Source organism: Centroberyx affinis, unplaced genomic scaffold (assembly GCF_046629955.1).
Source record: "Centroberyx affinis isolate AG114_WGS23_722 - 3 ecotype Tasmania unplaced genomic scaffold, CSIRO-AGI_Caff_v1 ptg002030l_1, whole genome shotgun sequence".
Taxonomy (NCBI): domain Eukaryota; kingdom Metazoa; phylum Chordata; class Actinopteri; order Beryciformes; family Berycidae; genus Centroberyx; species Centroberyx affinis.
In genome coordinates this window covers 654281-670116 of record NW_027280367.1, presented here as the reverse complement: position 1 = coordinate 670116, position 15836 = coordinate 654281, and the positions used below count along the sequence as shown (strand labels likewise).

The window sequence follows — 15836 nt, the reverse complement described above, 5'->3', positions numbered from 1 at the left end:
CCATCCCAGTAAAACCTGAGAGAAAGGAAATCTGCTGACTTCAGGAGGCCACTATGCAAAAAGAAAAAAAAGAAAAAAAGGCCCACCAAGGGCGCTCATTTGAAATATCAATATTTGATCTGGGAAATCACTTAGCGCATGGCTTTGGCCCTGTAAGTTGATTCTGGAGCTCATTTGGTTGTAATTTATCCACTATACTGAGGGAGAATGCAAACAGTGGGACTCCCAGCCCTTTGAATTCCACTGCTAGAGTGTTTGTCCGTGTCCTTCAACCGTATCGCCCATGTTACTAATGAAGATAAAACACCATAACCACTGGTTTCATTAGCATTATCATGGTGCTTGTAAACGTGCGTGCCCAAAGCCAAGCTTAGAACTTGTTATTGAACGGTGTCGCGCTTCTATTTGTCAGCCCAAGCCGCCGTTTCCAGCCCCACACCCCTCCGTTCCCCCATCTCCTCATTTCTTTATTTCTGATAAAGCATCTCATCTGTCACTGAGGGGGGAGCGTGAGTGAAAAGAGTTGTGGCAGCCTATTGATAGGGATATGGCCTAGCGCCATTGATTCCCCGTGTAATACAAGCTTCTCTCTTGTCGGCCTGTCAAAGCCCAGATCGGACATGATAACGTGCGCATCAGACAGCCGTCAATGGAAACGCAAGCTTCCGCCATGGAGATGACTATCTTCTTTTGAGACGAGGGCGAGCGGAGTGAAGGAATGAGAATGAGTGAGAGAGAGAGGAAGGGTGTGTGTGTGTGTGTGTGTGTGTGTGTGTGTGTGTGTGGTGGAGGGGGGGCTTAAGTCTGACCTCAGATTTCAGGCAGTTTCCAGGCCATTTCTTTATCTGAAAAACAGCCTACTGTATGTATTTCTACATAACGTGAAAAAAATATATATCCAAGGTGACCAAGGAGCACCTTAGGGAATAAGAACTTGCTTTGAATTCTGTGTCGTTGATTTGCCCTTGCTCCTGCGTCGTCCCTTTGATCTCTGAACACACAACCACATTGGATATCCATGGCAACTGACGGGCAGGATGAGGCGCTCGAGGAAAATTGATTTGTTTGGGTTTTTTTCCCTTTAGTACAAAAAAAAAATCATCTTTAGCCACTGGGCACTCTGGCACTGTAAATAAAACAAATTGGGTCTGATGGCGAGGTGGTAGCATGACTCTATGATGTTGTGTCTCTTCCCCTATTCTCAAAAGGCTTTTTTCTCAGCGCTTCCCTCAGCCTCAGGGTAGAAAAAAATGTGAAGGTCATTTGTTATGATAAGAGTGTGTGTTGTGTTCTGGAGCAGCCGTCCGTAACATCCCTTTATAATACGACTCAATGTACAGTACTTTAAGCGTGTGTGTTTAGATTCTCCTCGCCTGTCTGCAGCACAGCAATGTTCATGCTCATATTTCATGTCATGTGTGTAACCCGGGGGCCATAGCTGTGTTGTAGCCTCTACTCTGCTTTTACTGACCCAGGGGAAAACTATAGACAGTGGTCGAGTGCAGTATGTCTTTCTTTACCTGTGTTGAGCACAAGCCCTCGCTTTGATGTGACCGATCAAATCACAGTCATGCTCAGCAGAATATTCAGCCACAGCCACAGCTTTGGATGCGGCAGCTTTTCCTACTGCTATCCATGTAATTTAAGAGTTTTATTCCAATTTGATATATCCACCGATTGAATAAATAAAAAAATAAAAAAAGACTCTGAATGGTTATTAGCATATAATTATAAGAAATTATGGTACATTTTTAAATGATAGTCATTAACATGAGTCATTGGTTGACAAAATGATAACAGACTGGATTCTGGAAAGATGACTTCAGTATAATGACGTTCTGACAAAACCGATATATAGCATTGTGGAATGAAACCCTCAACTCGTAATTTAGCCTTTAATTTTGCTCATAATTTTATTACGGGCATGCTTCCTTGTCTGTTTGTCTTTGGCAGACATGTTGGCACTGTACTATTTCTCGTTTAAGTTCAACAATAAAGGCTACAGAGGCCCGGTGAGCAGCTTTTGTGTGGGAAATGGCAGGACTTGTGCTGTAAATGGCAAGAGCCTTTGTAGTGATGTTTTAGTATGCAGCTCTCCAGAGTTCAGTCACTTTGAAATGTGGCTTTTTATTATTAGGCACAGGTGTGAGGAGAAGGTGTGAATGCACTCGTGCTCCTGTAAGCACTTTGTCTCACAAAATGCCGCAGTAGATCTGTGCAGCATTTAAAAACTATCTGAGGCAACAAGCAAACATTAGCAACCATCCAACAACTTCAACTGTGAAAACCTTAAAATTGAAACTGTTGCTTGGCAATACTGAACGGAGGATTCTACTTTGTTGTGGAAGAAATCTGTCAGACACAAGTTGCATATGTCTGATTCAACAGGAATAAGCCTAGGTGCTTATAGAAAAATGTCTGTACCGGTGCTGATACCAATACTTGTACCTTGAATTTGACAACAGTATCAAAACAGTACTTTTTTCGACACATATGTTGAATAAAAGCTTATCATGTAACAAGTGAAAACTAGTGCTAGTTTCAAGCTCGCCGCATGTTCTGTCTGTGAAGCTGGCCAATACAACAGCTTAAAGTATGAAACCCAAGTACATCAATTGTACATTCAAAATTTCCAATAATTCCCAAAATCTACGCTAAGCTGATGACAAAATCACACGAATGACAAAAATCAAGAAGACCTAAGGCAGTCTACTCATGTTAACTCTCTAAATGTTGGCGAGTTTTACACATCTGCAAGAACTAAAAGGCGGCAAGTTATTGTTTACAAACACGTTACACGTTACAAACACATGCGAGTTTGGAGCAAATAAAAAAACAACTTACTCTCTTACAGCTCAACAGCCTTGGTCTGTGTAGCCAAACTAAAGAAATTAGGAAAAAAAAACTGTCTGAAACATGTTTTGTGTAGTTACGTAATACAACTTTGCTATTTTAGCAGCAGCTAATGAGGATCAAAATAAATTAAATAAAATAAAAAAAATGCTGCACAACTATAAAAAAGGTCTTTATGGTGAACAACAGTGGCTGGCTTCCATAGTTTTTTGTTAATTAATCTTGCACCATTTTTGCTCCTCTGAGGTCAGGCCTGACTGGTGTTCTAGCAGTCGCTCCATCCAGTTGCTGTGGTAATTGCAAGCTTCGTCTGATAATAGCTCTGCATTGCTGCTGGCTGATTCACAGCAGTCAGTCCAGCATTCCTGATTAAACACCACAGCAGCTCTGTTGAGGCAGAGAGAGGCCAGCATCTTTCACATTCTCCATTTTGTTTGTGTCAATGCCATCAGTTGTGAAACTAAAAGCTGTGTATTTTGAGGCCCGTCTCCCAAGGAGGCTGTCTATCTTTATCGATCTCTTGTGTGATCCTTGTAGTTGATGTGCTGAAGTGGTCAGAGGTAAATGCTGTTTTAATGAAGTCTGGCTATCGATTCGGCTGTGGTGTTTGTTTGTGGAGTTAGGGATTTGGGCATCAGTTGAAGGCAAGGGTAATCAGGATAATCAGTCGTGATGCATAGCCCATGAGTTTTTGTTTGCTGAAATCATAGTGCATGCCATGCATTCTCCTCTCACACAGGGAGATGAAGGCGCACACATGCACCCCAACACACACACACACACACACACACACACACACAAAAGCCTCCCACGCACACAACAAACCACCCTGTAAATCCCACCACCCAGACTCTCTTAAAAATGAAGATGAGACCGTTTGTTGAGAATAATTGCACCCAAAAAGAAATCACTTTGCTGCCAAAATATATCCCACTCTATGTTATGGAGATTTAGACAGAGAATTGGATTTCCCCAGCTGTGAAATCAGTTTTTGTAGTCCCGCTGGCCAACCGCATCATTATGCTATACCCTGCTGTAGGCTCCCTTCACTGCACACACATGCAGTCTCTGCCTCTGCCTTTTCCGCTCCACGTGTTCCCTTTGCATTTACAGCATCTAGCCTCATGCCATATGTTATTATCGACGTCTGCGGTCGACTGAGTGCAGACCGTGAGCTTTGTGTGTCACTTCATTGGTTCTGCATTAGCCCAAAGGCGGAAAAGTGGCTGCACCCTAAGCCCTTTATGAGTAGCACTTCAGTCTGAACCGTTGTGACGGGTAGAAATACATCATATTTTATGAAAATGAATCAGGCCCGCACCGAGTGGATCTACAAATGTCAAACATCACACATCAAAAGCCCTCTTCAATTTCTCAGAGTGGAATCAAAGTCGGCTAGATGAGAAGGGTCTCTTACTCTGATTATGTAGAAAGATTTTCAATCAAATAGAGGGTGAATACATCGAGTATATCCTTCTGCAGAATGCCATTTTAATGCAACCTTTACAATGCATGAGCTGAGGCCACCAGTCCTCCTTTTTAGTTAGTTCTGCGCAGTGCTTTGGCCTCTGTGTGGGGTCAAGTCAAAGGGAGCGCAGAGATTACAAACCGCATGTGTGGGATGTATGAGGCTTACCTTGGGGCTGAAAGCCATGCTATGCCAGCGTTATTACATGGGATTAGCCTGCCGCCCCTTCACACACAGCAACTTTTTTTTTTTTTTTTACTCCAGTCATTTCTCGTGGGATTGTTATTGAAAAAACAGGTAGCAACCACAGGCCCTGGATCGCTCTTCAGACGCTGGCTTCAAATATCTAAACCGAGAACAATGTCCTCCATCTACATCATTGGCAGATATGTGGAAGCAGGACGGGAAATTATCAAACACTAACACATTTCGGTTGCATGGTTGTGCTGTTTGTATGCCACTTTGGCAGGTGTGCAACCACTGTGCAACAGTTTGCTTCAATTTTTAAAAAATCAGTAGAGTTGGTAAAATTATAATGACGGATAATTCAGGATTTTTCTGTCAAAAAAATATCCAGATGATTCCGCCAGCCGCTGCTGGCCAGCACGTCAAAATATTTGTTCTGTGCTGAGATGTTCTGGGCATCAGCTGCAGAGAAATGCAGCATGAACGGACAAGAGAAAGACAGTGGTTTCAGTTGATGCCGGGCTATGATGTGATGGTCGAGGGCTGAAATTGCTGGAACAGACTTTGAAGTGGCTGTGGTTTTTCATCTCTCTCTGTGTCCCTGCCTCCCACATATGCTGCTATCATAATAACAAGCAATGACCCTCTTTCAGCAATACCCAAGACTTTTACGCTCGTAATGTGGCTTCAATAAATAATGTCATATTTACCAAGGGGCCATATTTTACAGCAATTTAGTTTAGAGTCTCCCCTCTCGCTCCGTTTTTTTTTTTTTGCTTTCTCATGCTGGAGCACATAATGTGGTGCATTATGTACACTCACACACACACACACACACATTAACGCATTATCAAATGTACTGTTAAATAAGATAAACAGCACACACCTAATCACGCTTAATCGTACGACACATTAGGAATATTCAATGAAAAATCAACTCTCTAACTGGGAGGTGTGTGGTGGATATGCATGTGTGCATATTGTACATCACTGTGATTGCGCGCACGTGTGTGTGTGTGTGTGTGTATGCATATGGTAGGAGTGGACAGCTTCCTCTGGGGCAGTGGCGTGCCGAAAGCGGCAGCGCAAGCACGGGGGCGCGTTTCATTAGTCTGTCAAACTCAATGATATTTAGAGCCCTGCACCCTCGGCCAGGACTCGAAAACTCAATCAGCACTCTGATTTCATAACCCTGCTTGGTGACAGGGCTTATTTTATCGCCCCGCTGATCCGTTCTAATAAACGCCGGCTGCCCAGCGCACCACCGCTGAAATACAACCTCCCCTCCGTCCTCCGTAGGTCGACCCGAAAAAAAGGGGGGCGGAGGGATAAATCAGAATTGTGGGATACTGGAGGGTGCAGATAATCCATCGCTGGTCTGTGTGTAGCTAGAAACTCCACCTCCACCCTACCCCCCCCCCCCCCCCTTTCCCTCTCTCCCTCCACCCCTTTAGCACAAATCAGAGGCCAGGACGGTGTTGATCTGTGAGGGCTTGGTGGGGCCTTTGATTGTGGACGATGGAGGCGGAGAGGGGCGGTAAATAATCGGAGGCAGAGGGTGCGGAGGGTGAAGGAAAACAATTATCTGTGGAGGTGGAAAGCACATAAAGTGAAGAATGATAAACACGGTGAAATATGATTGACTCAAAGTGATATATGAAAGCCGAAGGACAGGCAGAGCGGCCCGTGTGTGTGTGTGTGTGTGTGTGTGTAGAGATATCCTTGAATTGAATGGATGTGTGTAAGTTTACAGTTGAGGACTCACTGTGCTGTGCTACTTCTGACCATCGCATTCTTCTGTGTGCGTGTGTGTGTTTGTGTGCGTGTGTATATGTCTGCAATGCACTTGTGTGTGTTTATCTGTGTTTGAATGACTGTGTGTGCATATGTGTGTGTGTGTGTGTGTCCCTTTCCCGCAGACGACGGATGACATTGTCTCATCGGCAGAGTGCTCCAGCGATGACGAGGACCTGGAAGAGTGCGACTCCGGACATGCAGGTGGGATGGGTGTGTCGAGTTGTGCTTGCTCAGAACCTGGTCTATTTCTCCTTATCTTTCTTTGATTTGCTACCGAGGAGCCTCTCCTCTAAGCATCATGTCCCATGGGAGCTTCAAGTGTAACTTCAAAAAGCCTTCTTAGAAGTACCCCACTACGAGAAATATACACTAGTGTGAGGGGTTCTCAGTGTATATGTAAAGTTTAAAGCGCTCTGAGCACTTTGGAGGTGGATGAAAGCAGTAAGAAATAAAGTAAGTAAATGCATACACTCCATAGTCACTACTGTTTTCTGACAGCTACTGTATACGCATAGCCTTAGACTGTAGTTACAGCCCATACTATAATCTCTAATACAAGTTACACTTAGCTATGGGGCCACTGGTCGCAGACATGGTGAAGCGTTGATACTAATTTTGTTCTCTCAGCATTCGGTGGAGAGCAAAACTTTACTTAACAAAGTACGAAATTAGTATCAAGCCCCATGCCGCCCGCACTGATGCTTCAAAATGTATCTGTCCTGTACATGGTTGATTTCCTCTTGCTGTGCGTGTGTGTGCGTCTCTTTTGACAGAGGATACATTTTGAGATTCTTTCGAGAACAAAGATGCTTTCAGCATAGATACTGTGATATGTAGCAGACTAACTGCAACGGAGCCTATTCCTCCCTTCTCCTCCTTCTTCTTCTCTTGTTTGTACCTCTGTTTCCTTCGTCGGAGGCTTGCCTTACCTGAAACATTCTAATAGAGAACAGATATCCTCGAATTTCTGTGCGCATCGTCTATCCTCCCTCCTCCCTTTACACACACACACACACACACACAAACACTCACACACTCAGACACATTCATCACTTTGTCATTAGGTCAAAGTGATAATAGTTATTCAGCAATGGAGTTGGAAAAATAACACATAACAGAGCTGAAAATAAAATAGATATAAATGGAAAGGTTATTTTGAGACAACTTGGGTTTGGACGGCTATAGACGTTTTAATATGCAGCTGTCAATCATGCCTCTGCCCACAAGCAGTTGGCATGCCTCCTAATGGCATGGGGGTAAACCAGGAGACTGTGAGCTCTGCTGAAACTGGCTCAGTATGTGAAAGACTTCTCCCCTTAGGCACTCTGGAAATCATTAACAGCTCAGGCAGTTTGATTGCTGCACTGTCCTTCAAAACGCCATCACAGCAGACTAATTGATGCTGCATTAATCTGGCTAAATATGCCCCGGCTTAGTACCAAACATATGTCCACTTTTCATAGCTAATAATAAGCCTGACAATGCAGATTTCATTGAGACCTTGTTGAAACAATGCAATGCCCTTTCACTCTGTTATTTCAATGCAGAGATAATAATAGATGACCAGGAATTTATTTATTTCTCTTGGAAATTAGGTCTCTAAATATATGTTCAGGAGACATCAATCAGCTATTAATTTTGCCATTTCTCAATCTGTGAAAGGAACTCATTTACTTTGAAGCCTTATCACACCGTAACGGCATTTGTTTCCTGGAAATTGTGACCACATTTATGTTCCTTGTATTCATGGCTTTTTTGATGCGAAGAAAAAGTCATTTTCCCTGCGTCTCCACGCAGTATTTAGGTTCAACTTCTTTATCTGCGAGCGTGAGTTGCCAGTGCCTCTCTTAAGTCAGAGATTATTCAAATTGAATGGACAAATTTTACAGCTCATGGGTTTCTTGCCGTATTTCAGACCATTTAAACCACAAACCCAAGTATTCTCAAAAGTGGAAGTGCAAGTAACTAGTGTAAGAAGTTTTTAAGTGCTAAAGAGAACATGGTACCCTCCCCTCATATAGTGGCAACATATGTAGTCATACACAGCCATACATACATTTCACCATGTTGACACAGAAATTCATATCCTCATTCCTTGCCCTGCTTCCAGTCGTATGAACAGTTGCATGACATGATGTTTGTTTTGTTATGATTTCTCTTCTGTTGCGTTTTGGTTTGTTTTTCTCCTGTGATGCACATATGAACATCTCTCTTCTGTATCGATTTGTACCCAGTTGTTGGGTTGCTTATGATTTGAGTTTTGTTTTTCTTTACTTTGGGGTGGAGGGAGGGAGGGAGGGGGGGAGGGGGGAGGGGGGAGGGCGGGAAGGCTGATTTATTTTCCTTTTTTGTTGTTGTTTTTCTTTGGTGTCCTCATCATCCGTCGTCCATCCTCCAAGCAAGGATAGAGCCGCTCCTCCCGTTTTTGCCTCATCTTGTGCCGCATGAACTTTTGGTGGTTGGAAAATTCAAAGTTCTCCTCCTCATCTACTTTGTGTTTATTTTTTTGTGCCATATGGCTTCTAAAGAAACATCCCCCCATTTTCGATACAACATAGGGAAATGAACGGCAACAAAATCTTTTCTTGCCATCATCCTTTTTTTGGCCTTGTGCAGGCAACCCCATTCTGTCTCAAGAAAGTTGTGTGTGAAAGAATGACTCCCTGTCTCCCCTCCCAAATGTTGCCCCCCCTCCTCCCTCCCTCCCTCCCTTCCTTCCCACCCCAACCCACCCACCTTCTTTCTTTTAGCCTTTCTGCATATACATGTCTGTTTTGAATGCAGATGGCATAAAAAGACTTTTATTGCCACAAAGTATATCTGTTTTTCTATTCTATCTGTTGCTCCAAGTAGAAGGCATTTGTGGCATGCATATTGTACTGGACTGTACTGCAGCTGTATAGACTAACTAACGTGTCAGACCTCGATAATCCTCTCCCTCACTCCCCCGCTTCTGCATGGATATGATTGGCATCCATTTTGTGTGCTTCTTCTCCACCCATAAGTCTCAGGCTAACCCCAGCTGGCTGATAGTACATGTTAGTGTGTGTTCGGGGCGACAGTAGTGGACCCACTCCACCGCTGTTCCCCATGGCAGCTCCTCCTTCTGAGGCGTCTCGTGTTTGTGTCTGTGCCTGTTGTCTGTTGTCTGTTGTCTGTGTCGGTGCTCCGTCTGTGTCTGCCAAACAGCCTGTCTCGTCTGCTGTATGTGGTTTGTCTTGTGGTTGTGTCGTCTATGTGTTTCTTAAAAGTGTTAAACCTTACCTCTACCCTTGATCCCATGTGAGTTCCACAAGAGAGCAAATAAGAAGTGTGCAGAGAAATTTCACCAATCCCACCAATAAGGACCTCCAGACATTTACATAACAATTAGTTAAACTGACAGTAAAAGCATGTTTTACTACATGCTGGAATGCACTAGGACGACTGAAATCTTGTCACTAACAGCACAACAACCAGTAAAAAAAACAATTTCTTTGAGAATAGCAAAGATCAAGTCCATTTCTGATTTAATTTCACAGTGATTAACAGAGTTGCGGCTTATCATTACTGCGTAATCATAGCAATTTAGTGATTAATTTATAATTATATTGTTTTGATTGATGCAAATGATTTTCATAAATCCGCAATTGCAAATCTGGACATTTAGTTCCATACATACAGTATCTACGAGTTATCAAAACCTTATAAGACATTGATATTAGTCAGACTCAGTGAAAGTAAATTGTTGGTATTTGCAGTCAACATAGATATGGGATAAATATATGAATGGGAACTTCTGCAGTGTCTCCACTGTACACTAGTAGTTTGTGATATTGCAATCATTTGCAGAATAGCATCAATAACACTTTTAATATCCACAAATCTCTGCAAAGAGAGGAACTGTTGCACCGTAATGTTGACAGCTGAGTAGAACGTAAAAAGATTATGTGTATTTCGGTAAATGGGCCGTAAATGGTGCTGCATGCACCATTACCCTATCGGCTTTTGATGAATAGGAGAACAGATCTAACAGAGATGCAACATATTTCTAGATGCCTCTTTAACATATTGGCCTTGGGTGGAAAAAGAGGAGAATCTGTGGCACGAGGTGGTGCTAGATCAGAGGCAGCGATGTAATCTTCAGTGATTTCTCCATCGCTGTGTATGAAGAGCCCAGACATGTGCGGGGTACAGAATGAAGTATGATAGGGATGGATCACTGAGTTTCCTTGTGGCGTCGGCTCTGGCTTCCGTCAGGCCCCATCGGGCTGGCTGTCACTTCGACGCAGGCCTCAGATCAGTTTAAAGGTTATTCAGCTGACACGTGTCCGCCGAGCGCAGAGGTGCAGCCTAATGGCCGTTCAGCAAATCGACCGGCTGACAGGGGCGACTCGCCATGCCTGCTGAAGATGCCAATTTAATACGCCAGAGTGCGCCCAGCCACATGATGACGGATTAAGAAGTATCTGCCATGCACCGCGGCTTAGGGACACCCCCAGAAGGGAAGTCTTCCTCCAGTCAAAGGTGGTTGGCGCTTCCTCACATGGCAGACCTCTCTGTAGCTCTAAACTTAACATTGTTAAACTTTTAGCAAGGAGATGAATGTCCACCGGTGAAAAGTCAGACTTCTGTTGGCTGGGGTGTGCACGGGCAAGATAAGATAATTTTTTGGCAGGGTCGAGTGCTCAGCTTTTTATGGTACATGCTGCTAGAAAGCTCAGCCATTGCACAGCGCACCAGTATAATCCCTGGCATGTCCCTTTAACTGTGTCCACAGTGGGAATCTGTGTGTTGCTGGCTGTCTGGTAATCAGCTCCCTACCTGTAGTGGGTAGAGGTGAATGAATCTGCTACAGCAGGTTTCTGGGCACAATACGCACAGCCACAATGGGATTTCAGGGCCCCAAACCACTGACTCACCCACAATTTGCAGCGTCGAAATCCCATTGACTCAGTCCATCCATGGTTGGTGCTGGTGCGCTGGCTTTCCCCTTTTATGGTGTAGCACCGTCAAATCCCTGACACACCGATGGGATTCATCTCCATTCGGAAGCCTCAGCAAACGCTGGATGGACACGGGGATCAGTCCAGGGGAGAGAAGAGAGGGAAAAGAGAGAGGGAGGAGAGGAAAGTGAACAGAAACTGCTGCTCTGAGATTTCTACATCTGTAGCCTCAAAGTTGCTGAGGTAGTCAGTCGCTCAATCGGCCATTTAGTAGTAACTTTATTTACCTAATTCCTCTTCAAAGGCCCCCGCACAGGCATTCAGCAGATAGTCAAGCTGTCTTTCTTGCTGTACATGGAAAGATGAAAAGGGGAATGGTCACAAATATCAATTTCTTGGGGTTTTTTTAAGAATAAAAAAAATTATGGTGATACTGGAGGTCCCATTTCCATCAGCTCTGCTTTATGTGAGGTTACCAGTCTGTCGTTTTGATGCAAAGGCTAGCCAGCAGATACCGGAGGCTAAGAAACACTTATTAACCTGAAGTCCTTCTTGCTCCCATCTTGCTTAGAGGGAAAGAAAACACTGTAACTCTGCTGTAGGTCTAGCGGAGTGGAGAATTATTTGCAAAAGAGGAAGAGGCTTAGAACAAAATCCCTATCCGTCTTGACACAAGTGCAGAAAACAAACGCAATCTCGTTAAGCAAACCCATTAGAAAGCGCAGTGTTTGTCTGGTTCAGAAATGCAGCGAGATGTGCAGCGCTTCTACAAGAGCTTACACAGGATTAAAGTGTTTACTAAACATCAAGGTCCTCTGCATTGGCTTTTCTGGAGACCCTTACTGCAGCGGTTCCTCCCATCCAATGCTTCTGTTGGTATAGCGTAAAGCTAACAGTTGCCAAAAGCTGTTAGACAAGAATGGAGTTAAGGGATGCAAACAAGGCCAAGACAACAAGGGCAGAGTGAGATAAATAGAGCCGCGAATGAAATCACTTACTCTGAGCTGTTGTTGTTTATTTAGCAGGGCAAGGAGTTTAGCTCGCTGATTGAAACATTATCATAGCTACACAACAGGATCAGGCGTTGTGAGTGGAAGGGAGGACTGCACATTACAGTTAAAGGCAGAGATCTGTTCTATTTCATGTCAAACATTACTGTGTTCCTCTACACATGGAAGCACATGTGAATCCAGTGAAATTCTTATTAAACATGCAGATGCTGATAGTACACAGTGTAACAGATGCTATGCTCTCTCAATAATACTTTACGCATGCTTAAGAGCCTTTCTAACCAATGCTTACACACACACACACACACACACACACACACACACACAGCGAGGACAGACACCCAGTTTTACTTAATGAATGAGGTTTCTGTAACCAGTCTGGAGGGAGAGGGACCAAGCCTTGATGTCTGAAGACAAATGTGCCTCTCACATCCCCTTAAATTCACCAGGGGCATAAATAAACTCGCCACCTTGTGTCCTCTTGTGGAAATCCTTCCCAACACTGTGTTTATCTGTCAAACGAAGGCTGTTGGTTATGCGCATTAACATAAAGCGTCTAAACATTTACTAAAAGTAGCCCATTAATTATCAGTCTACTTTCCCCTTTGATTAATTAGCGAAAGCGCTGGGACTAAATGCCACATAATGTTGGTTATATATCACCCATGGTGTACCTTCCCCTGTTAAGTGCTGATGAATGGTTCCTTTGCCTGAGACAATACCCCACAGCCCTTGGTGGCAGTGACCGTTTACTGACCTTTGACCCTTCTAAAATCCCTTTCCCCACCTGACCCCGGCTTGCTGTATTGTAACTGTATATTACTCTCCCTAAATGCAACTTACTTAAGCATGCATTAACCCAACTTCTTAAGGTCAAACTAAAATCAAAAAAAAAAAAAAAAAACATGTCTAATTTACCTGTCTCTTTTCTGACGTACATCCAGATTGCACGCCCTGTCCTGTGTTTTAAAATACTAACAAGAGAAACGTAATTCATGAAAAGTAACTAATAATAATTGTTTATTATTAGTTAAATGAAGGTGGTGACATTTTGCCTATGAACTGTCCCCCCCTCTCTTTGTCTGCCTCAGTGTGTGCTCTCTGGTTGTTCATCTTTGATAGTGTGTGAGAAATTTAATGCCTTTCTTTCTTGCTTGCCAATTTGTTTTTTATTTTTTTGTCTTTGTACATATATGTTACAACACATATATGTGTATATCTATGTTTATTTCTGAAAATGTTCAAATTTTAACTCTGATAATTTGCTAAGAATTACTATTGCTAATGTTTGATGAGTTTTTCCTAATTAGTGCTAAACTTCCTCTTTTCTCTATGAATTAATTATTAATTTGTCAGCTACAGAAGGCTTTTAAGATTGGGTATCAAACGCTATACAGCCGTATTGGAACTGCAAATTCATGGCCTCATAGAGAAAAAAGAGAAGAAACCTCCAAAGTAGACCCTCACCACTATCTGTGAAAATTTTTCCAAACTGTTCTACGCTGATCTATTATAGCCTCTTGTTACTTGATAGCTACTTCTGATTTAAATTTGGATTTAACGAACGAGCGTATTAATTTGTGCATGGCAAAGAAGTTGCAGCTTAGGGTTTGTAAAACTGTCAGTGTTGAGAGTGCTGTTCTCTTTTGTAGATGGGCATGTATATGCTCATTGTTTGTATATCCCCATCCCTTCCTTACAGCCAAAAGCTCTAATGCCGCCCGACCGCTTCGTGCCGCCTTTACATGGACATGGCAACTGATGTACACGTTCACCCCCATCTATGTCATTTCCTTCCTAGTATGTTCATAGGTCCCACCCCGTTTCACACTCCCTCCTCCCAAAACCCTTTACGTAGAGAATCTTAAGATATGTACAGTCATCCATCCGTTCATAACCAATGAACAAGTTAAAGTCGAGCAAAAAAAAAAAAAAAGAAAAAGAATAATCTAATCAGGCTGTAGATATTTACGGAGAGACTTTAAAGGAGCTTAATCTATCGAAGCAAGACTTATAGATGTACAGTTTTCTTTTTATACAAAACAAAAATGACTATCAAAAGAACAAAAAAAATATATATCCTGAACAGAATGGTGAAGATTATTTTTCATGTCATGATGTGTGGATGTATGTGTTGTTGCCTCCCTGTACCATCCTGTCTAAAAAGAGAAATAAATACTAATTAATCAGAAATTGTTAAAAAGAAACTAACCTAACTTGTCCAAAGGCATTCTTACACAACTTTCTTTTGTAAATTTTTTTTCTTCCTGCCAAAATCATGCGGGCAATTTGTTGATGTAAGTTGACAAAATTGGTGGTATGCTTTCTTCCTTTGAAAACTGTTTTCTGTAGGCTTTTATGATTTCCCAAGCTGACTTTGTTTTACCTGTTTCTATACTTACTTACTAATCCCTTTCTGGATAGCTCTATCTGTGGCTTTACGTTGTGAATGTTTTACGATGTTTGCTCTAACTCTGAACTGTTTTTGCATTGCCTTTAATTATTATTTTCTTTCCTTGGTTTCTGTTTTGTTCTTTTTCACTATTGTTTACAAGAGGTTTGCATCTCTTTATAGTGCCCTGTTTGTGAGCCTTTGCAGTGTACAAACAAGCCACTTTGGCAAGAGGATAAGCAGATTCAACAGACATCTGAATGTTTCTCACTCTTTGTAGCCAATAGCAACAGGTTTGACCAATAAACAGTTTCATCTATTCCAACGTGGATGTATCGTAAATAGATGGATCTAAAGATAAATGCTTCACTTCCACTTAGCGCACCATGACAGCATGATTTACAGAAACTTTACACTCCAAAATATAGTATATTGGTACAAATAAGAATGTGAGTTTTTTATCTTGCCGTAAAAATCTGCATTCAGGTGTCGTTGAACTGCCGGGTGACTTTGTGCCATTGTGGTAACTGTATAGAGGTCAAAAGGCAAGAGGCTAGGGCAAATAGGGGAGCCTGCTAACGCTGAGTAGAGGAGGAAAGTTAAACCTCCCTCACTTTTTCATGAGAACAACTTACGAGTGGCAACTTAGACTTTTACCGGCACAGCTTTTCTTTTATCTTTGCAGTGTGCGAACGTCCGATAGACGTAAAGGGCAGTTCAGGTTTTTAAGAGGCCTGTATGACTTTAGAGTACTTTCAGCCCATCAAAAATGCACTTGCAACAGTTTTTCTCCTTCCTATTTTGTTTCCCTTTGTTTTTGAGCTATAGGATGCAGAAGTAGTTAGCATTTGCTAGCTTGTGCGGGTCAGTGGGGTTAAAAAGCACTTCTCTGAGCGACCATATGCAACGCCTTCCAAACCAGTTTCTCATTTCAGACTTAGTTAACTATAGGAAATAAATCTTATTTTTGAGGGAAGTGCCTTTCAGCCCCACTGGCTTCCACTTGAATTGCAAACCAATGCTAATACCTTCTGCTTCTTTTATCGCCATAACCCATACTTTGATGCTCCTGCTCTTTGGATGGACTAAACGGACTTAAAGTTCAAGATAAATGAAACGAGCCTCTTAAAAGCCTGAACTAGTCCTTTTTGTGGTAAAATATAATATTCCGCATTATCAGATAGAACGATATATGGGGCCACATT

At 42.6% G+C, this 15836-nt stretch overlaps 1 protein-coding gene across 1 annotated transcript in view; it reads left to right on the top strand.

The window, feature by feature from the left end:
• The window catches only part of LOC139654065 (neurexin-3b-like), a 263211-nt gene that overhangs the window by 245912 nt on the left and 1463 nt on the right, over positions 1-15836 (top strand). The window contains 1 exon segment of the mRNA XM_071531088.1: positions 6427-6514. Within this exon segment, the coding sequence (XP_071387189.1) occupies positions 6427-6514 (88 nt within the window).